This window comes from Callorhinus ursinus, unplaced genomic scaffold (assembly GCF_003265705.2).
Source record: "Callorhinus ursinus isolate GAN/ISIS: 27379988/994484 unplaced genomic scaffold, GSC_fseal_2.0 scaffold9, whole genome shotgun sequence".
Classification (NCBI taxonomy): domain Eukaryota; kingdom Metazoa; phylum Chordata; class Mammalia; order Carnivora; family Otariidae; genus Callorhinus; species Callorhinus ursinus.
The window spans coordinates 50,900,970-50,924,375 of record NW_027397071.1 but is presented as its reverse complement, the minus strand read 5'-3'; the positions used below and the strand labels follow the sequence as shown (position 1 = coordinate 50,924,375).

The following is a 23,406-nucleotide window of genomic DNA, read 5'->3' as shown; positions in this document are numbered from 1 at the left end:
AGAAGAATATACTCTAATACTATTTACTGTTAGGGCTGAGGAAAATGAATATCTGGCTCCTGATACATTCTAGTAAATTCTCCCATACAAATAAAGTGTGACAGGACTTTAGAAGAAATAGTTTTAGGAGGCCAGACTTACATGTTGTGTCTTGATTAGAATGTGTATTTAACACAACTTTATTATTCTCAAATTACAGAAAGAACTGACTTCTGTCTTGAAGGCTGATTGATAATAGGGTTATTCATAATAGGCTAGTTGAACTTGTTAGGTTTTAAGAGACAGTATCTGAAACCATGTAATAAAAGTTACACTAATTCATTATTATTAAACCAAGCAGATTTCATTTTCCTGCAGAGACCCAAAATAACAGACAAAAATGAGCATACCTGTGGCAGGTGACAGGTAATACTGCCTTGTATAACTGCGGGATCTTTCTGTTTATCAGAGGCTGTAAGGCCTCTTTAAGGCGATGATAGTTTCTCTCCAGTTCCCTTTGATATTCCTTTTGATCTGGCCCAATTAAGCTTTTATTTTTTCTTAAGGCATCCTCACACCTAGGGAAAACAGTATGTTACCAAAAGATTTCTCTGGCATAGTTTGAGAGCCCGATGCTATTAACACATATTTACCATGATGATGTCATTCAATTTTTTGGTTCAATGTCTCTCTTGCACTGGGGGTAAGGCAGGGAACAGATGATCAACTTGAGTTCTTTTACACTCTAACATTCACCAACAGTCTTAATTTAATTGAATATTGTGTATTTTTAATGTTAAATCTTAAGCCATTTTTCCACATACCACCACTAGACTTTTTAACCCTATTCACTTATGCAGGAACAATGGCATCTGGCACAGTGGTTTGCCAGTGTTCAAGTAAGGTGCTTAAATGAATAGTCCTTGATTACAATCCTTTGTCCAATTTATTCAGATATTTAAGAAGAAAACCTGGACCCTAAAAGAGCAACGTAGCATGTTAAACAATGTACCCATATCAATAGTTGCAGAATTGCAGCTAAGTGATGTTCAGAAGAAAATGTACAGTCTTAAAGGCTTATATATTTTTTAAAAAAAAAGCTAGAAGTGAAGAGCTAAGTAACTTAACAGAACTCGCAGTCAAGTCACAATCTTTCCACACAAAAAACAACAATCTGCAAATTCTAAACATTCTAAGGATAGGTAATCCCAATGTAACACAATTATTCTACAGTATAGAGGGGAAAAAAAACATTTCTGAGAAGAGTTTCCAACTCCCTATTTCAAGGTTGGGATACCAAAACCTAATGGGACTATAAAGAAAAAAGTGTAATTTAATCTCACCCATAAACACAGTCGCAAAACTCCTAAACAAGACAATAGGAAACTGTTGTACCAATACCACACACACACCTTTGATAACATTCTAAAATTTGTCATGATGAAAATTCAGCATAACAACAAATAGGTGGGAACTTCTTTAACCTAATTAAAAGTATCTACAAAAAACCTGAAGAAAACACTATACTCAAATGGTGAGCATTTTGTCCTTTTAGATCAGGAACAAGAAAGTGATATCCTCTATCATACTGCTATTCAGAATAACATAGTACTGGAGCTTCTAAACATCACTGTAAAAATTAAAAAAGGTTCTACAGATAAATTATTAGAATTAACGAGTTTGGCAATATCCTCATGTAAAAATAAAAATTCAACTGCATTCTGTATGCCAGCAAACAAAATATAATTCTAAAAGATACCATTAACAAAAGCATAAAAGTATGAAATACCAAGGAATAAAATCAAGATATATAAGGCCTTTACAGAAAATCAAAATATTAAGAAAACATCTAAGTAAATGAGAACTAGGTCATACTCAGGGACTGGAAGAGTCAAGTTCTAAAGTAGAAGTTCCAACTCTCTGCCAACTTATGTAGAGATTCAGGTTATTAGTTTTAGGGGGGTAGGTAGGTGGAGGGAAAGATAAATTGATTCTATAATTTATGTCAAAATGAAAAGGGTCCAAAATAGTCCTTGAACAAAAGGTGAGAGAAATTGCTCTACCAGATATCAAAGTTTATTACAAAGCTGCAGTAATTAAGAGAGCATGATATTGGCTCAAGGAGAAACAGAACAATGGAAGATAATAAAAATCACAGAAACAGATGCATACCAACACGAGCACCTGATTTATAATAATACCGCAAAGCAGAAGAGAAAGGGCAATTTTTGAAATAAGTGGTGCTGTGTCAACTGGATATCCATAGGGAAAAGAAATCTGACCCCAATTCATGCCACATAATAAATGGTATCAAGATAATCACCAATCATCAGAATGGACAAAAAAAACTAATCCCTTTCTTGAACCACTCAAAAATCAAATGCAAGTGGATTTAAAATAAAAATAAAAACCATTTTTGCCTTCTTCCCGTTTTTAGCCTACATTGTTTTTGTTTTTTTTTTTAAGATTTTATTTATTTCTTTGACAGAGCACAAGTAGGCAGAGTGGTAGGCAGAGGGAGAGGAAGAAGCAGGCTCCCCACTGAGCAGAGAGCCCAACATGGGGCTGGGATCACGACCTGAACTGAAGGCAGAAGTTCAAACAACTGAGCCACCCAGGTGCCCCTACCCTACACTGAGTTTTAGAGAAACCATTATATTGGGTTTTAGAAGTCAATATAGAATACTACTATGACCGGGGCACCTGGGTGGCTCAGTCAGTTAAGCGTCTGCCTTCAGCTAAGGGTCATGATCCCTGGGTCCTCCTGGAATCGAGCCCCATATCAGGCTCCCCACTCAGCAAAGACTCTGCTTCTCCCTCTCCCTCTGCTGTTCCTCCTGCTTGTGCATGTGCTCTGTCTCTGTCAAACAAATCAATCTAAAAATAAAATAAAAAATACTATCACCTCAGCGAAAAAGTTAATTTAAGATACAAAAAGCAGGGGCGCCTGGGTGGCTCAGTCGTTGAGCGTCTGCCTTCGGCTCAGGTCATGATCCCAGTGTCCTGGGATCGAGCCCCGCACCGGGCTCCCTGCTCGACAGGAGGTCTGCTTCTCCCTCTCCCTTGGCCTCTGCTTGTGTTCCCTCTCTCACTGTGTCTCTCTGTCAAATAAATAAATAAAATCTTTAAAAAAAAAAAAAAAGATACAAAAAGCAGTAGTCATAAAGAAAAGACTCAATCCTTGAGCTACATTAAAGAACTTCTTTAAAAAAAAAAGGTGGTAAGCCAAATATCAGAGAAGATATTTGTGATACTTATAAATAATAAAGTATATATCGAGATTATGTAAATACTCAGAAATCAGTAAGGAAAAAGAATCCAATAGGAAAATGGCAAAAGACTTGAACATGTAACTTTACAGAGAGGAAGGTGAAATGGCTAACAAACACATGACAAGATATTCGGCCTCTTTGAAAAAGAGAAATGCAAATTTAATCCATAATCCCATATCATTTCACACCCATCAAACTGGTAAAAGTTAAACTGTCAGACAATACTAAGTATAGTTAAATAGCAAGAGGAACTCTCAAACATTACTGGTGAAATTTAAATTTGTCTTAACATTTTGTTTTTAAGTTCTTAAAAGTTTTTAATTTTAATTCCAGGGTAGTTAACATACAGTTTTATACTGGTTTCAGGTGTACAATATAGTGATTCGACATAGTCTACACATTACTTAGTGCTGATCATGATAAATGTACTCTTTAATCCTCCTCCCCTCTGGTAACCATCAGTTTGTTCTCTATAATTAAGAACGTTTCTTGGTTCGCCTGTCTCCCTCTTTTTTTTTTCCTTTGCTTATTGGTTTTGTTTCTTAAATCCCACATATGAGTGAAATCACATGGCATGTGTCTTTCTCTGACAGACTTATTTCTCAGCGTTATACTCTCTAGCTCCATCCATGTTGTTGCAAATGGCAAGATTTCATTCTTTTTTATGGCTGAGTAATATTCCATTGTGTGTGTGCGTGTGTGTGTGTATACACCACCACTTCTTTATCCATTCCATCTATCTATGGGCATTTGGGCTGCTTCCATAATTTGGCTATTGTAAATAATGCTGCATTAAACATAGGAGTACATGTATACCTTTGAATTAGTGTTTTTGTATCTTTTGGGTAAATACCCAAATGAATGCATCATAGGGTAGTTCTATTTTTACCTTTATGAGGAATACTGTTTTCCGTACTGTTTTCCAAAACGGCTGCAACAGTTTGCCTTCCCATCAGTAATGCACAAGAGTTCCTTTTTCTCCACATCATGGCAAACGCCTGTTGTTTCTTTTGTTGTTGATTTTAGCCATTCTGACAGGTGTGAGGTGTAGTCTTGATTTGCGTTTCCCTGATGGTGGTGATGAACATCCTTTCATGTGTCTGTAGGCCATCTGGATGTCTTCTTAGTGGAGAAATGTCTGTTCATGTCTTCTGCCCATTTTTTAATTGGATTATTTATTTTTTGGGTGTTGAGTTGTATCATTTCTTTATATATTCTGGATATTAACCCTTTATCACATGTCATTTGCAAATATCTTCTTTGATTCCACAGGTTGCCTTTTAGTTTTTATTCTTTTCTTTGCTGTGCAGAAGCATTTAATTTTAATGTGGTCCTGGTAGTTTATTTCCCTTGCTTTTAGGAGACCTATCTAGAAAAACGCTGCTGTGATGTCAAAGAAATTACTGTCTGTACTCTTCTAGGATTTTATGGTTTTGGGTCTCACATTTAAGTCTTTAATCCATTTTGAGTTTATTTTTGTGTGTGGTGAAAGTGGTCCCATTTCATTCTTTAGCATATAGCTGTTGGGTGTTCCCAATGCCATTTGTTGACTTTTTTCCATGGCATATTCTTTCCTCCTTTGTTGAAGACAAATTGACCATATAATTGTGGGATTATTTCTGGATCTTCTTTTTTTTTTTTTTTTTAAGATTTTATTTATTTATTTGAGAGAGGGAGAGAGAGAAACAGCATGAGGGGGGAGAGGGTCAGAGGGAGAAGCAGGCTCCCCGCTGAGCCGGGAACCTGATGTGGGACTCAATCCCGGGACTCCGGGATCATGACCTGAGCCGAAGGCAGTCGCTTAACCAACTGAGCCACCCAGGCGCCCCCAATTTTAGGATTATTTGTTGTAGTTCTGAGAAAAATGCTGTTGGTGGGTTGGAAAAGTGAGCAACTCTTGATCTCGAGGTCATGAGTTCAAGGCCCATTATGGGTGCAGAGATTACTTAATAAAACTTAAAAAAAAATACTGTTGGTATTTTGACAGAGATTGCATTATATCTGTAAAATGCTTTGGGTAGCAATTTTTGTGTGTGTGTGCTTCCATGATCATTTCATCTTTCCATTTCTTTGTGTCATCTTCAATTTCTTTCATCAATGTTTTATAGTTTTCAGAGTACAGGTCTTTCACCTCTTTGGTTTATTCCGAGGTATTTTATTATTTTTGGTGCAACTGTAAATGGGATTGCTTTCTTAATTTCTTTCTGCTGCTTCATTATTAATGTATAAAAATGCAAGAGAGTTCTGTACATTGATTCTGTACCCTGAAACTTCACTGAATTTGTTTATTGGTTCTAGTAGTTTTTTGGTGGAATTGTTAGGGTTTTCTATATATAGTATCATGTCATCTGCAAATAAAGTTTTACTTCTTCCTTACCAATTTATTATGTTGAGGTATGTTTGTTCACTCTAGACCTACTTTGTTGAGGGTTTTTATCATGAATGGATGTTGTACTTTGTCAAATATTTCTGAACCTATTGAAATGATCCTATAGTTTTTATCCTCTCTCATCAACGTGATGTATCATGTTGACTGATTTGAGAATGCTAAACCACCCTTGCATCCCAGGAATAAATCCCACCTGATTGTGGTGAATGATTTTTTTTTTAAACAGTACTGTTGGATTCGGTTTGCTATTTTGTTGAGGATTTTTGCATCTATGTTCATAAGGGATATTGGCCTGTGCTTCTCTTTTTTTGTGGTGTTTTTATCTGGTTTTAGTATCAGGATAATACTGGCCTCATAGAATGATTTTGGAAGTTTTCCTTCCTCTTCTATTTTCTGGAGTAGTTTGAGAAGAAGAGGTATTGACTCTTTAAATATTTGGTAGAATTCACCTGTGAAGCCGTCTGGTCCTGGACTTTTGTTTGTTGGGAGGTTTTTTTTGTTTTTATGGATTCAATTTCATTGCTAGTAATCAGTCTGTTCAAATTTTCTATTTCTTCCTGCTTCAATTTTGTGTTTCTAGGAATTTATCCCTTTCTTCTATGCTTTCAAGATTGTTGGCACACAATTTATCATAGTCTCTTGTAATTGTTTATATTTCTGTGGTGTTGGTTGTTATTTGTCCTCTTCATTTATGATTTTGCTTATTTGAGTCCTCTCTCTCTTTTTTCTTTTTGTTGAGTTGGGGTGAAAGTTTATCAATTCTGATCTTTTCAAAGAATTAGCTCCTGGTTTTATTGATCTATTGTTTATTCTAGCTTCCGTATCATTTACCTCTGCTCTAATCTTTGTGATTTCCTTTCTTTTTGCTGGTTTGGGGTTTTGTTTTTCTTTTCCTAGCTCCTTTATGTGTAATGGCTTACACAATTTGGGGAAAAAAAGTGGAATTATCTGGTTGAAGTTGAACCTATGAACCAACACTACCCTTAGGTATGTAACTCCTGGAAAATCTCTTGTCAATTCAGAAATAGAGGGATATTTGAATAGTACTTTTTGTAACTAAAAACAAAAACACAGGAAACCACCAAATATCCACCAATAGAAAAATGAATAAATCATGGCATATTCATACAATATATAAAAATAAAGCAACATTATAGGTATATCTCACAAACACTGAAAACAGCAAGTCACAGAATTATACTCACTGTCCATTTATACAAAAAACATGAAACGAAGTAGTATATTATTAAGGGATACACTCATTTATGAGAAAACGATAAAGACAAGGAAATAATATGAAATTCATGATAGTGGTTACCTCTAAAGGAGAGATGCTATCAGAGAAGAACATACGAGGAGGGGATCTCAAAGCAATGAGAATGCTATTTCTTAAGCAGGGTGGGTAGGTATATGATTTTTTTTCTCCCCGTTCTTTAATAGCAAATGTTATAAATACTATATTGAATCTATTCAAGATTTAATGAAAGCAAATTTTAAAAGATAAACCCCAAAATATAAAAAGTAAACACATGCAAAGGTGTTAATTATTTTTAGGAATAAATGATTAACAAATGAATAGCAAACTAACGTACCATTTAAACTGATTAACAACAGACATCCTACCTAAATGGCATTACTTAAAGCAAGGTGTACTGAGAGTAGTACACTTGCATACTTGGCACTGTTAATACTTAGAAACTTTTTGCAATGCACGATATATTAAGGGCCAATAAAAATGTTCATGTACTTCGGCTCAGTCATTTCATGATTAAAATTTTTAACAGAAGAAAAAAAGAGGCACAGCCACGGTAGAAAATAGTAGAGGCTCCTCAAAAAATTAAAAACAGAAACACCATATGATCCAATAATTCTACTATTGGGTATTTACCTAAAGAAAATGAAAACATTAATTATAAAGGACACATGCATCCCTATGTTTACTGCAGCATTATTTACATTAGCCAAGATATGGAAGCAACCTAAGTGTCCACTGACAGATGAGTAGATAAAGAAGATGTGAGACACACACACACACACAGGAATATTACACAGCCATAAAAGAAGACATCTTGCCATTTGTGACAACATGAATGGACCTAGAGGGTATGATGCTAGGTGAAATAAGTCAGACTGAGAAAGACAAATACCATATGATTTCACTTATATGTGGAATCTAAAAAACAAATGAACAAACAAAAAGCAGAATCAGAGCTATAAATACAGAGAACTAATGGTTGCCAGAGAGAAGTGTGGTAGGGAGATGGGCAGAAAAAGTAAAGGGGACTGGGAGACACAGGCTTCCAGTTATGCGATGAGTAGGTCACAGGCATAAAAGGCACAGCATAGGGGATGTAGTCAATGGTACTGTGATAGTGTATGATGACAGTAGCTACACTTGTGGTGAGCACAGCATAAGATATGGGGAAGGTGAATCACTATGTCGTACACCGGAAACTGACGTAGCACTGTTGTGCCAACTATACTAAAAACAAAACAAAACAAAACAAAAAACACTTAAAAAAAAAAAAAGATCCAATGCACTGGTGAACACACCACACTTAAATTCAACTTAAATTCAAATAGGGGTGCCTGGGTGGCTCAGTCGTTAAGCGTCTGCTTTGGCTCAGGTCCTGGGATCGAGCCCCATGTCGGACTCCCTGCTCAGCGGGGAAGCCTGCTTCTCCTTCTCCCACTCCCCCTGCTTGTGTTCCCTCTCTCGCTGTCTCTCCCTCGGTCAAATAAATAAATAAAATCTTAAAAAAAAAAACTTAAATTCAAATATTTAATGAAATAATATAATCACTAGAAAGCTTTAACTTTAACTGAAAAATAAAAAGATTATATGTATACTGTGAGTTTTATAAATATATATGCATACTGATATAAAAATAAAAGGTAACACAAAAATAAAAAAGACAGCATGACCAACAAAATAATAAATAATAAAAAAGGCTGTAACTTTCTTGATAAGGTTTATGTTATGGAGTGGGTTTTTTTTTTTTTTTGTCTGTCATTTAAGAAAACCTTCTCTACAGTTGGTGGTAATACTTAGAGACCAGCAGACTACAGAAATTGATCACCTTATCATCAATATACACAAGGAGGAGGACATATGACTTAAAATGTAGTCAAAACAACAGCAGGGAAAGAAGTAACTGTCTATACTTAAATGTCTATGACCTAAAGAAGTATGTATTGTTCCAAGATCATCTGGCACACAAAGATAGCAGGGGATTTTTGGTTGTTATCCAAAACTTCCCTAATAATAAAATTAATGCTAGGAATCAGTCAATGCTACAAGTATAAAGTAGATTTCTTTATTTTACTACCACAGTTCATCTACTCCATACACGAGAAGCTATGTTTCCTGTTGTCTCCTAAAACCAAACTTAGAAGGTGGTCTGGCACAATAATCAGATTCTGGAATCTCAGATTTCCGATGAAGCTTTCTGAAGCCTTTTTAAAAGACAGTCACCATGTTCAGGCAGGAGAAACTGATAGGAATTCATGATAGCTATTGCAATGAGAACGGGGGAAATTCCATCTTAAAATACTTGAACATGTTAGCATTCCTCGTAATTTTCTGATGACAAAACTGATGTGAAATTATTTCTACCCCTGATAAAGTTGGTTCAGTGTATGACTTAATAAGAGAAACCATAAAAGGGAGTCAAAGACTGGGTTCTGATGCCGCTTCGTTAGGTGACCATCATGTCATTTACTGAATGGTACACAAGGCTCTCTTACGATCCAGTCCCAGTCGACTTACCCAGTATTTGACTGCTTGTCTTTACAGAGTCTATGGTTCCAGCTTCATTAAACTATTCACTTTTCTCAGAACAGTCTCTGAACTTTGCGCATGCTGGGGTTTTTTTTCCTTTTCTATTTAGTATACCCTTCTCCTCATTTCTGCCTGAAAAACTAATATCCATCCTTCAAGGTCCATATCAAATGTTAACTTCTGTGGGAAATCTTCCCTGGCATCACCATGTAAAATTAATCATTCCCTCTACTGTCAAGCTTACAGTGTTGGTAAAGCAGGAATCAGTCTCAAGTTGATAAATGACTTTTTTCCTGTTGTTTCAAAATTTAATATTTGCCCAACACCTATTTTGTGCCAAGTATTATCTGTGCAGAAAAGAGTTAACTGCAGGCCTGAGACTAATACCCTTCAAAGGCCTATTTGCAACGTTGGCCCTTGCTTAGCAGCTGGGAATTTGGATTTCGGGAGGTAATCATTCCCAGAAGGTAAGAGCGGCTCACTGTGCCTACACTATTTATACAAACGTTATGGCTTATGCTGAACACCTGCTTTCAGAATTCTGGCACCTGCCAGGCAGTAGGGGCCTATAGGAATAGCCCTCAACAACAATCTTGGCCCTCTACCCAGTAGCTTCTGGGTAGACAACATTTCACACACGCTATCCCCGCTCATCCCAGCTCTTGGCTGGAGGCGTCAGGAACGCCTGTGTGAACCCCCTGAAAGAGGATTCTAGAGTCTATACCTGGATCCCCCCAGACTTCACGCACAGTGCCTTTTCCCTTTGAGGGTTTTTACTTTGTCCCTTTCCACAGAAATCAATCACAGCCGTGACTACAACTATATGCGGAGTCCTGTGAGTCCTCCTAGCAAATCATTAAAACTGGGGGTGGTCCTGGGGACCCTGAGACACCCATATATTATTTCATCTAACTTGCACAACCTCCCTGTGGGAAGTAGATTATTATTATCATCCGTATTTAATAGATTAGAAAATGATCACAGAGATTAAATGACCTGGAATAGGACACACAATGACAAAGACAAGATTTGAACACAAATTTTCTGCTTCCAAGTTTGCTGCTTGTATGTTTCCTGAGGGAAGGGAAGCAAAAACTTTCACACTGAAGGTTCACAATAAATAACAACTCTCAGGTTAAACAGCTAACTAGTCTAATAGTTTCATGTTAAAAAAATTTTGAGTCTAGGCTTTTCTAATCTTTAAAAATATGGCAATATAGACTATTAGAGGTGGGGGGTAGGTATACACCCTGAAGGAATAGTAAGTTATACACCAACTGTTCCTCTTTGTGAGCCATTTCCTAAATTTTCTCTTTTCAAGAGTCCCTTAAGACTCTTACACCATTCTGTGGTTTGGACATTCTCAATTTGAGGGTCTTTACGCAGGAAGCCTTGAGTACCTTTTAGTAAAATCTTTGAAGCACAGTCGTAGTTTATTATGATGTCTGAAGAGCTTTGGGTCACTGGGTATTTCAGACAGAAAAACCTGGGCAACTTCCAAAGGCCCCTGTAAAATAAGAAAATAAAACAAGTGTGTTTTTGTCTTCTCTAAAATCAGAGGTTGAATTTACCCAAATAATTTTTTCTTAGCACTGAGATGGCTGCATTTAAGTGTAATGCAGATACATCTATGTCTATATTAAAACTTCTCAGGGCACTTGGGTGGCTCAGTCAGTTACACGTCTGACTCTTCATTTCCAGTCTGGTCATGATCTCAGAACCCCGTGTCCGGCTGTGGGCTCAGCAGGGAGTCTGCTTGAAATTTTCTCTCTCTCTCCCTCCCTCTGCCTCTCCTCACCCTTGAGTGTACTCTCTCTCCCTCTAAAATAAATACACCCATCTTTAAAAACAAAACCAAAATACAAAAAAACCTTCTCACAGACAGATTCTGGCCATACTATTTTTAGCTTCTCCTAATGCCAAATCTATATGCTTAGGTACTGTAATTAAATTGCTGAGTATTTTTCAAAGAAATATAGTAGGAGTTCAAGGATTGACTATTATATTTATCAATACATTTTGCCTTGTACTTTTTACACTCCTTAATTTACCCTGGATGCAAACAGTCATCAAGCCACTGGTTATTAGATACTTGATTCTGCTAAAATAGCTTCCCTCAGTATTCCAAATGTGTTCTAACACTGCAAGTTAAAGATGATCCCTTGTGAGGGTTATATCATTTGGAAGTAAAACCCCCAAATCATGTATGTTTTTAGGGGTAAAGGTGTTAAAACATTTATTTCCGCTTTGGTAGGGGAATTTTTGGCTTTGTTTCTTTAACCTAAAATATAGGTAAGATATATAATATGAATTTTTACTTGAAGCCTTTCTGGATTTTCCCTTACCCTGGAATATTCCCTAATCATCAGCAAGAGAATCTGAATGAACCCATTACAAGGAGATAAACAGGGATGGCTTCTAATCTGCACATGACAAAGCACCAAACAATAATATCTTATGTACATATATTAAAATTTTCAGAGTGATTCCACATATTTCCTCCTCATGACTCAATGGGAAGGAGATCTGGAGAAGATCAGGGAATATCTAAGGAAGCAGGCATTCACATGTATGAACAGAGCTCTGAAAACGAGATCTTTTTAGATCACGTTCTTTCAGTACGAGGTTTCTGTTTTTTAAAGATTTTGTTTATTTTTTGACAAAGAGAGACACAGTGAGAGAGGGAACGCAAGCAGGGGGAGTAGGAGAGGGAGAAGCAGGCTTCCAATGGAGCAGGGAGCCCAGTGCGGGGCTCGATCCCAGGACCCTGGGATCATGATCTGAGCCGAAGGCAGACGCTGAATGACTGAGCCACCCAGGCGCCCCTCAGTATGAGGTTTTAAAGGAAGGGCCATTTTAAGTGAATCAGTTCCTTCTTAATAGAATGTTTAAGAACAGATAGGTAGAAAAATACAGGCAGTACAGAGGGCAGGCATGAAAACCTTAATAACTGCGGTTATACTAAAAAGTTTCTTTTTTCAGTCTATTTTCATTTCTACCTCGTGTCTTTTGCAAAGCACTCCTAACCCACCTATCTTTTTCCACTTGATCGGACACTCGTGGCCTTTGTGAAACATAATCAGGAAATCATTCCCAATTCCACTTACAACTGCCATCACAGAGAACCAGCAAAAGCACTAACCTGATTCACTGTTGTGCCTACAGACCCCTGGAGAACCATCTGAAGCATTTTGGGGTCTGCTGGATCCTGATGTGTTGCAAATGCCAACTCCTGGGTCTTTTTCTGCATGTCTTCAATAGCAACTTCAATCGGAGTTAAGATGATCTGGGTGAAATAACATCTAATAGGTCAGTGTACTGATTGAAAACTATTCAATGAGCTTGATATATAATCATTTTTTTAAAAAGTGGAGACCAACTATAAGTTGTTTTCTAATAATAGAATTCCAAATTTTGGATCCCTAAATTGGGTGGGGGGGAGCCAGCCTTTTAAAGCATAAGCTGAGGATAAACTAGAGATTTAGAAAAGAACCCAAAGTTAATGACTCAAAAATGGGTAAAGTTCTAGGATGCTGCCATGTGAGGGGCGGTACGTAACACTACAGACACGCTGTTCTCACACGGCTCCAATGTCTTTGCTTCACAAATCCTACTCTCGTTTGTGGACTTACCTCCTCTTTGTGAGTGACATTGACCCTTGTCTTAATATAAGGAAAGGCATGAGAAGTAGTCAGAATGGTCTTCCGTTTGAATTGTTCATGAAGTTCCCCATGGGCACGGCCGTCCAAAGTGAAGGGCGTACAGTACATGAAACGGCGAAGATTATAGTTTTTGTCAAAATAGGTGATTCTGTCCTTCATCTCGTATGTGTCAAAGTACGGCTCCACATAGGTTATCTGAATATATGCCTGGGGGTTAAAAAAAAAAAAAAAAAAAAGGCCTTCATATCTCACTGTTAAATCATTTAGTCCTTCTCCCACAAAATCATGGTCTCAGAGCTACAGCTGTGTGGCATTCAGTCTCACCCACCATACCTTGTTAGGATCTAATTTACACTTGTCTACAGGATTAGAGTCCTTGATTACTTCAACCACATCCTCTCCAAATCTTTCTCCATAAAATCCCTACAATAAAAGAAAAAGAAACCTTTAAATGAAGTTAACATTAGTGGAGAACAGAGAAGCCCTCAGAGGGAGACTTCTGAGCAAAGTTAGGCCATTTAGTGAGTTCTTGTACAACCATCTGAGTAATTACAAAATAATTATTTAGGTTCACAAAAATTATATTAGCCTATTTATTTGATATTATTTATATCTACTCACTTTAACACAAAATAGAAGAACAATTTTCTACAATAAAAGTACAGGATTCCATAAGGGATCCTCAAGAAAAATAAAAAGGGAACAGAAAGCAGAACCAAAGAAACAAGGTATCTTTGATGTATAGGATCTTACTATTGAGTTTGATGTGGCCTGATTTCTTGCAGACATGGGTCAATGAACCAACATTCATTTTTATGAATGATTTAATATTCCAGAGTTTTCAAATAAAAGCACTGATCTGCTGAAAGTTTCATACTGGTTTAGATTTTGAAAAGGCAACCCAGTCAAGAATGTAGTGACTTTTCCATATAACATGGAGGAGCAGCATGGGCAACAGATGGAGCTATTCAACAGGAAAAATTACATCTGAATCTTCAAAGGAGAACCCCTACTCTTCCCTCAAAGATAATTTTTATAATTGAGTAAATTTGGAAAATACTGTCTCAATATTTCCCAAGACTTACTTAGCTCTTGAAAAATAAAAAATCACACTTTAAGCCAATTTATGGAAGGTGAGGCCAGGGAAGTCACCAATAAGGATATAACATTCAAGGAATTAATAGGAGCTGAGAATTAAAACAAGCCCAGAACACTGCTTCTCAAACTCTGATGTGAATACAAGTCACCCAGGGATCTTGTTAAAATGGAGATTTTAATTTAGAATATCTGGGGTAGGCAGGGTCTGAGACTCTACATTTCAATCTCCTAGATGAGGCCAGTGCTTCTGGTCCATGGGCTGCATTTTGAGTAAAAAAGAATAGAGAGAAGTTGGAAAGACTATAGCAGAAGAGATTGGTAAAACTTATAAATATGAAAACTAGTCACTCATGGTAAAAATGAAGAAGTTCTAAAGGTTAAGGGGTTCTAAGGAGTGTTTTCAGGGTATGATTTCAGGCTTTTAATTTCTAAAGGATTCTCACTGGGAATCAGACCAAAGAGATAATGCACTTGGGTCAGAAATTTCTTGGGGTGGGCGCCTGGGTGGCTCAGTTGGTTAAGCGACTGCCTTCGGCTCAGGTCATGATCCTGGAGTCCCAGGATCGAGTCCCGCATTGGGCTCCCTGCTCAGCAGGGAGTATGCTTCTCCCTCTGACCCTCCCCCCTCTCATGTGCTCTCTCTCTCTCACTCTCTCTCTCAAATAAAATCTTAAAAAAAAAAATTCTTGGGGTTCCAGTTCCATCATTAGTTGCTACTTAAATCCTTATGCCTTTTACTGCAAAATGTAGATACTACTATACATTTCTCTGTAAATCACAGTAATTCTGAAGGTTGTAGCGGTTTCTAAAATATGTGTGAAAAAAGAGCCTCAAAAAAAAGTTAATATTATTTTACTGTTGCCATAAAAGATTTGAAGGATTTGAAAGATTATTACTGTAGCTATCAAAAAATCCTTAGTCTCTAAAGGAGTAGTTTATTTGGCAGGATCTGCCTTATTAAATGATTCAATCTGGATCTGAAAGTCAATTCATCATAGAGAACACAAAATAAAGAGCTACCACAGCATTCACCTCCAATCTGTGAGAGATCTCTGCAAGTTTGGTTATTGCAGGCTCCTTGTAAACAAATTCCTGTTCATCCAAATCCCCGAACTTGGTTCCATAAAAACCAACACGAAAATAGGTGCCAAACATCCGCTTACCATCCTAGGCGTAGGAAAACAAAGAAACTTTAATACAAAGTTTTTTTTTGTTTTTCACATTATGTTTACATTGCTATAGCATAAAATTCTCAAAACATTGCAAAAAGATTTCATTCAAAATTACAAAATTTTATTGTTTTTCAAATGAAGGTAAAAACAAAGTAAATATTCTTTCTTTTTCGTTATTTCTAACGAATAACATTCTGCAATTAGGGCTTTTATCAGGTGACTAAATCACATATGTTTAATGTTTTTCAGAGTTTGGGTCAAGTGACTACCTCACATTGGTCTATGTTTTTAAGTCCCTATACTTTGAGATAAATTATTTTCCTTATTGCAAGAAAAGATGCTTTGTATAACATGAACTGTGTCTTAATTATTCTGAAATTATAGCATACCAAATAAAGTTAAATTTAAAAATAACATTAACATTTTTAGTTAGCGTTTGCCTTTATACAATCTTTATACATATCATCAATGAGATCATAAAAGTTAGGAGCCAAGTATATAGCACCTGGCATAGAGGAGAGAGTCAGTAAATGGCAAGACCATCCAGAAGCCCAAAGGCAAACAATTTACAATGGGTGTCCCTCACTCAATAACAATACTTCTATGTGGAAGAGTAACAAAAAATGGAACAGAAAGGGAAAAGTGCATGAGAGATAAGAAAAAACTGTGACACAAGTTGGTTATTCTAAAGTCCCCAAACCACCCCCTGCATACATTAACCACACATTCAAGTACAAAGTACACTAAGACCATCTGAATTCTTACACAGCACATTTGAGGACAAATTCCTTCAATAAAGATAAAATATTTGGAAGCTTTCTATGCACTTCTTACAGTTTATTTATGAAGATGTTTCAGAAGGGGGTGCCTGGGTGGTGCCTTTGGTTAAGCGCCTGATGCTTGGTTTCGGCTCAGGTCCCAATCTCAGGGTCATTAGATTGAGCCCTGTGTTGGGCCTGCTTAAGATTCTCGCTCTCCCCTGCCCCTACCTCCCCTCAAATAAATAAATAAATCTTTAAAAAAAACACCAAGATGTCTCAGAAGGATTTTGTGGTAGTGCCTATATACACAGCCTCACATAAGTATTTAAAAACCTCTGAATTCTCTTTAAGCCTAACCTGTCTTACACTTACTTTTCCTATATTGAGTTCTTACAGGAAAGGTTAAAGGATATATAAAATAGGTCACAAATGAAACAGATAATTAAGCAAAACAGGAAACTCTGATCCTTAATTTACTAGTTTCATAACACCAAGAAAAAAAAAAAAAGGTACAGTGACTAAAAATAACCCCACATTTCTATCTAGGAGAAATAAAGTTTTGAAGACAAAAATGTCTTTGGAGCTAAAAAAAAAAAAACAAACGAGGTTTCTAATCTAAAAATTTTTTTCACAGTCATTTCAAAATTTAACAGGTATAAAAATTAACTGAGTTCCTACAGCAAATGAAATCTCTCTAGAAAAAAAGGTATTCAATCAAAATTCTGATTAAAACCATCCATAAGCCAATGAAACAATATAACAGCAAATTTTGACATAATCAAGGAATGAAGGCACTGCATGGAAAATAAAAATGGCGTTTGAGAAAGTTAATACCTTGCGATTATTATGTTTCAAAAATGTCATACACATATATACACATAAAACATTTCTACTTTTAAAAACCACAAATAGTAAAATTTTGTTATTCTGGCCAAACTCCTCTCAGAGGTGTCCAACTTAAAATGCTATTCCACATCTTTAATATTGTGGCCTTTTAAATATTTAAATACCGCGATTAGGACTTGTTTCCTTTAGCTAAACTTTCCAGTTCCCAATCATCTTTATATGATAGGAATTACTATCGTGTTTGCATTTTATTAGTTTTTCAATGCCACCTTTCAAAGTGTGGCATCTCAGAAACAGACACAATACTGCTGATGTGACCTGATCAGTGCAGGGATCAGTGGGCTCACTGCCTCCCATATGAACTTGAATTTTATTAATGCAGCTTATACCTAGTTACTAAGCACTTAAAGCTCTTTTTATTTACTTTCGTATACTGACATTCAGTTTAAGGAAAAAAATTACTGAGTGCTTATAATGTGTTAGACACTGTTCATTGTCAGTAATACGAAAATAAAAATGAAAAGATTTGGCTCCTCAAGAAAGTAAAGGATGTACTCAAATAATTACAATACAAAGGGTTATGTGTTATAATAGAAAGTGGAATCAAGAAAGGAAAGATTAATCCTGCTGGACCCAGGTCACAGAAGAGGTGACACACAGGGTTCTTTCTACAAGTCAGAAGAACGGCTAACTGGATGTAGGAAGGAAGGAAAGACCGTTTCAGCAGAGAGAGAGAGAGAGAGAAAGAAAGAGAAAGAAAAAAGATAAAAGCCATGAAACAGAATGTGAGGGAAACCATTCATCCATTCACATATTGACTGAGTGCCTACCATATATGTCAGCAAACTGTTCTAGGCATTTGTGATAAATCAGTGAACAAAAGAGACAAAGAGCGTGGTTAGGGTAGGTCTCACCAAGAGGTGACATCTGAGCAAAGATGTGGAGGAGGTGGGAGAGTTATTCATGTGGATCTCTGGGGAGAGCACTGCAGGCAAAAGAGTGAACCAGTGCACAGGTCCCAGGACAGAGCCTCTCCAGTATGTTTGAAGAACAGGAAGGAGGCCGGGGAATTGAAGGGGAGTGTGCAAGAGGCAGAATGGAGATCAGAGAGGTAACTCTAAGGAGTTACTGGAATTGAGAATGAATGTGTGTGCACTGGAATGGGGGAGGAAACAAAAGGAAGGCTAAGAGTTTGAGTAAATTTATTTTCAATTTACAAAAAGTTCTATAGTGTAAAACCACTGACTCTATCATGTTCACGAACCCATGATCATATAGCTGCTTCCTCAGCAAAAATATCACTTCATCTTATTTCTTCTTCAGAGTTTTAGACCACAGGAGGACACTCGTTTTCTACTTTCCTACAACCTAGCTTCTATTTCTCTAGCATTACCTTTCCTTGCCGTCATGAATTCTTTCTGAATTTCCTATCATTCCCACACTCCAATTTATTCTTCTATTTATTGATTCTACCATCTCCTGGGTGATGCGACCACATCACAGACAAGCAAAACCCATCTACTCCTCTCTCCACGTCTCTAATGGTTGAAATGTCTTATGACGAATGGACTGCAAATCTTTTCTAGTTTTGTTATCTTTAATGCAAGAACACTCTGTGGGGCTAGTTTTGTATTTCTACAATGACATCACTACTAAAACTTTTATCCACACCTAACTGTTTTCTGCTATGCTTCCTTCAAGGTAATTGATTTCCAGACAGGCACACCAGGATTTCAGACAGTGGTCATCACCCTCCTCTTCTACTCAACCTACTCCTCTTATAGAACGCAAACGCTTTCATCAGTTTAGTTAGTAGTAGATGTCAACTTGGGAACATAATAACACCTCCTAGATTTCATTAGCCAAACTGTGTTAAGATTTCAAGTAGCAATAATGATAATGATGATGATGATGTTATAGTAACAATAAAAATAATAATCTCCAACATTTTAAACTACTTACTCTGTGCTAGATGCTATTATCCCCTTTACATGAATTATTAATTCTTATCACAACTATGAGATAGGTACCATTTTTTTTTTGCCCTCATTTTATAGATGAGGAAAAGTAACTTGTCCAAGGTCACATGTTAATCAGTGGTGGGGCTGAGAGTTAAATACCAATATATTTGACACCTGAAGTCCAAGTTCTTAATTAAGCTATATAAATTCCCATACCCTATATACTGATATACAAACATTAGGACATAAGTATGATCTCTGAACCATCTTCCACTTCTGATGTTTTCCTTGAGAATTTCCTTGAATAAGTCTTTTGAGAATTAATGGGTACCTCCTACCCTATGCTTTGTCTTTTGCTATATTACAACACTGTCCTCTCTACTCTAATATGATAACCAGGTTGGTGGTTCACCTATGCAATATATCCTTCTAAGATACAGCCTGTTACATTTCTTTTCAGAAGTTCAGTTTCAACCATTCCATGTCATAGCCCAGGAAAAAGAAATCACATCTACTGTCCTCCACACTGTGCATGTTTTCTGTCCAAGTCTTTCCTTTTTCTGAAAAGTAGCATAAAGGGCAGAACACGATCAGCGGTACTGCGTCATCAGCAGCTCAGTCATGAGTCTGTGCCAATTATCAGGGAGTCACCAACTACCCAAAAAGTGTCTCCTCCTGGAGATAAGATTCTTCCCACCTATTATGTCTTCCTTAACTTTCTTTATATCTGACTTAACATCCCTGAGGTAAAGACTAGGCTTTTGGAATTTTTTTTTTCATTCCCTTCCTTCAGGGACTCCCCCCGCCTCCATCGCGTCGCTGTTTCTAATTCTGCTCTACCTTTACTTGCTTAGCTGAGTTAATTTATCTCACTTAGCTTTAGCATGGATTAAAGCATAAAAAATTCAACAGAAACCACTGCACCAAAACTATGGCCAGTATTTCTGAGCATATAAAACCCCAAAAACTGCCTCATAGTCATGTCCATCCAGCCCAATGACAAGAGTTAAGATATAGCCCTTTTGCATGTTTCGATCTCAAAAATTAGGGTACTCCACTTTTCTTTAGCATTCCAGCAGAAAGAGTTTAGCTTCACAAAGCTAATAAGCCCTTCTCTAGACTTTCTGGAGACGATAAGATACACCTAATACAGTAGTGATATTGCCCTTGAAGAAATATGTTGTAATCTTTTAAGAAAAAAAAGAAAGGAGAAAGTGTCACATGACTTTTACCGATGTTTGGGGATTGATTATTCTGAAAAATCCAAACTTGCATTAATCTATTTCTGAAACTGATCACTGTTGGGTACATGGATAAATGCTTCTTTTAAAAATGAAACACACACATGCAAAAACTGAAATCAGTATAAAAATTTCCATACAGAAATTCAGTATTTCTCTTTTCCTAAAAATTTTTTTAAAATGCAATCGTAAGAAAGAAATGATTAAAACACACTTTATTTCCTATTGTTGCCAGAAAAAGAAATGGGTTTGGGAAAAGAGAAAATAAAGGTGAACACTAAATAGCCATTAAGGTACTGAGACCGGAAGAGCAGGGAAGAGCCACCATGATTTTTGACGGGTTCCTGATTTGTTCCTCTGCATGGTAAATACTTCACCAAATTGCTAAGTGTCAAGTTTTACAGTTATCTTTTATACACACACACACACACACACACACACACACACACCTCTCAAAAGCTCTGCCAACTCCAATAATTTGTACCAAATCAAAGAGCATAATGAAAAATGAAACACACTGCCCAGAAGGGCTTTCCTGTAAGTCAGGTAGTGAGTTATCCATTCCAATAGCCTTTCTACACAATGGATAAGTTATCCCTACTGGATATTAAACCAGTGAGTTCTTTGAGAATACTAGGATATTAGCTAGGAAACACAGCTTTTAGAAAAAAAACAAAATTACTGAAGTTTTCACAGAGTCAAAAAGAAAAATATTCACAAGATAGGAACTTACCACAATAGACAATAGTAAAAGTAGGGAGTAGGGTCAGCAACCAGGGGCAAGAGAGAAGAGAAAACAGAAAGCATTTTAATTAGGGAAATTTCAAAACAAATAAGCAGCAAATGGTGGCAAACACATTTTTAAAATGCAAGCATCCATTTAAGTTTTATAAGGGAAAAGCAAAAAAACAAACGTGCAACAATTTTAGAAGCTACAAAGCTAAAAGTCCAGTGAAAGGTAGTGACAAGAATATAAACAGAAAAATAAAGTCTGCACGACTTTTATCATGCAATAAACATGATGACAGAATGATATTAATGTCATAACCAGTGAAAATTATACCTTTCAGGGGTCGATTTAGCATCAAGCCGACTAGTAATAAACTGCTCAGAGGTTTCAATATATCTTCTTTCATGCCTACTTTTCAGCTAATTTCATTTCATGTGAGGAAATCCATAAGGAACTTTACCATTCCTAGATTAACCATGGCAAGTCTCTTTCTGTTACCTTTTAACTGAGCCACAAAAATGAGGAATTATATATTAGATATTAATAAGGTCACACACATTGAATCTGGAGAATTAAGGTAGATACACAAGTACTGGCTTCATCTGAAGAAAAGCAAAAAGTAGGGACTAATTCAGGAATGGAATAAACACAGTAGTAACATTTATTCCTAAGGTTTTCTATCTGGGTCCCCAAATAAGGACCACAGTGCAAAACCAGAGAAAGTGTTAAGCTGTTGAGCTGATGACGTAAATGTGACCTCAAAGTGAGAGGCAAAGCAGACAACTTTACAAGTATACCTCGCTTAAAATAAACCTGGTTTATTAATACCCTGGCTTTACCTCATCAAAATAAATTAGGGCACATTTTCCAGAACTCTTTTCTTTATAGAAAGATTTAAAACAATAGCAATCAAATCTTTCGGGCTTTTCAGGTAAAATTCGATTCATACATTGCTCTTCACAAGCCTACCTCCTACATAAAAGGAAGCGTACGTAGTCTTCAACACAAATTATCAACCTGTCAGTAGAGGAGGTCAAAGTAAATTTCATGTTCTCCCACTCTCTTTATCCCTCCCACCAACAAAATTTAAATGACAAAGTGAATTTCTTCCCTCAGTAGTGCTCATACTCAAGGTGAAGTGACTCAAGATCAAATCAACACATTATTTCATCAATTCTGAGATGCACATTTTTTTGGCCCACATTTTAATATCCCTGATGTTGTGATTTAATACGTTTCCTTTTCTTTCTCAAAGGCATATAAAATAATGGTATGTCTTACAATTGATGGCGTCTTTGATCAGATGAAATATGGTATTTTCTACACACCTCTGAGCAATAACACATAAATCGACCTCTGTAAAATGAGGTGAAACAATATGGTTAAAAAAAGAAATCTGTGTGTAAATGTTGATGAAAGAAAATGCTTCAAAGGATAAAAACAAACTAAAGTGATGACAAAGTGGCTCATTTACCAAAGAATCTCATTAGTACAACATATGAATTTCCATGCACTGCCTACAACCTCTTAATAATAAATTGCTTAAAATAACTTAGAGTATTTTAACAAAATTTCTTTGGTTAATGAATTCAGTTGATAGCAGATAGCAACAGAATGCCCACAGCTAGCACATGTGGGCAAAGCATTGGCATAAGAAATCTCGTCAAATCAATCTATTAGTGTCTTTAACTAACTAAAACATTACCTACCTCCCAGCCAGTACTCTGTATAATAAAAAGTAAAAAAGGGCAAGTCATAAAAAAAAAAAAGTTTTAAAAAAAAAAAAAAAAGGCCAAAGGAACTTGAGCAGTGTAAGGCACCATATACCATAAAATCTCTGCGAACAGAAGACAGCAGGATATTTTTAACACCATATTCTTTCACTTAAGATCAGTGATAATTTCCTAAATTGCTTGTTCAAAACCTAAGTAGTTAAAATTTCACCTTTTAAAAACTTTAGAAAGAGAAACTATAAATTTTGGTGAAAAAGAGGCAGCTATGTGTTCAATTAATGTATCTGAATTAGACCTCTAACTCACGGGAGCTGTGCTTCACTGAACTACCCAGGGTAAACTGAAATAGAAATCGCAATTTTGCTCAAATGCCTATCATACAATGGAGAAAAATTTCTTGTAAACTACTAGCTCCAGGTGTTCCAGACCTGACATGTAACCTACAGTATATGTACACAACTGATTATTATAAGACCCACCTGTTACCATCATGAATCATAACAGATCTCTGGCAATTTCAGTGTTTTAGTAGAGGACAATAAAATACTGACTTAACAGTATAGCAGCCCTGTTTTAAGACTATTAAAGTTTTTCAGATTATATCAATTCATCCAGAATAGCTTAGTCCACAGCGAGAAAGAGGAGGTCAAGCTGACAGACAGTAGAACAGGACTAGTAATGAATACAAACGTGGACCATCAGTACTCCACGTCCTTCTTGGATGGGGGCAGTAGCAGATAACAGCAGGGGGAGGGGGGGGAGGGGAGGGGAAGGGAGGGGA

The 23,406-nt window shown here is 36.6% G+C and overlaps 1 protein-coding gene across 8 annotated transcripts in view; it reads right to left on the bottom strand.

Annotated features, from left to right (window-relative positions):
- The window catches only part of DOCK7 (dedicator of cytokinesis 7), a 219,826-nt gene that overhangs the window by 2,209 nt on the left and 194,211 nt on the right, over nt 1-23,406 (bottom strand). For 5 of the 8 annotated variants that reach the window (XM_073896632.1, XM_073896628.1, XM_073896630.1 and 2 more), the window contains 7 exons: nt 22,602-22,616; nt 15,214-15,339; nt 13,417-13,506; nt 13,054-13,290; nt 12,564-12,707; nt 10,822-10,928; nt 390-557 (listed from right to left, as the gene is read on the bottom strand). In XM_073896632.1, the coding sequence (XP_073752733.1) occupies nt 390-557; nt 10,822-10,928; nt 12,564-12,707; nt 13,054-13,290; nt 13,417-13,506; nt 15,214-15,339; nt 22,602-22,616 (887 nt within the window). Of the gene's footprint in view, nt 1-389; nt 558-10,821; nt 10,929-12,563; nt 12,708-13,053; nt 13,291-13,416; nt 13,507-15,213; nt 15,349-22,601; nt 22,617-23,406 lie in introns of all 8 variants that reach the window. The other 3 variants (XM_073896629.1, XM_073896631.1, XM_025871752.2) reach the window with 1 other exon arrangement.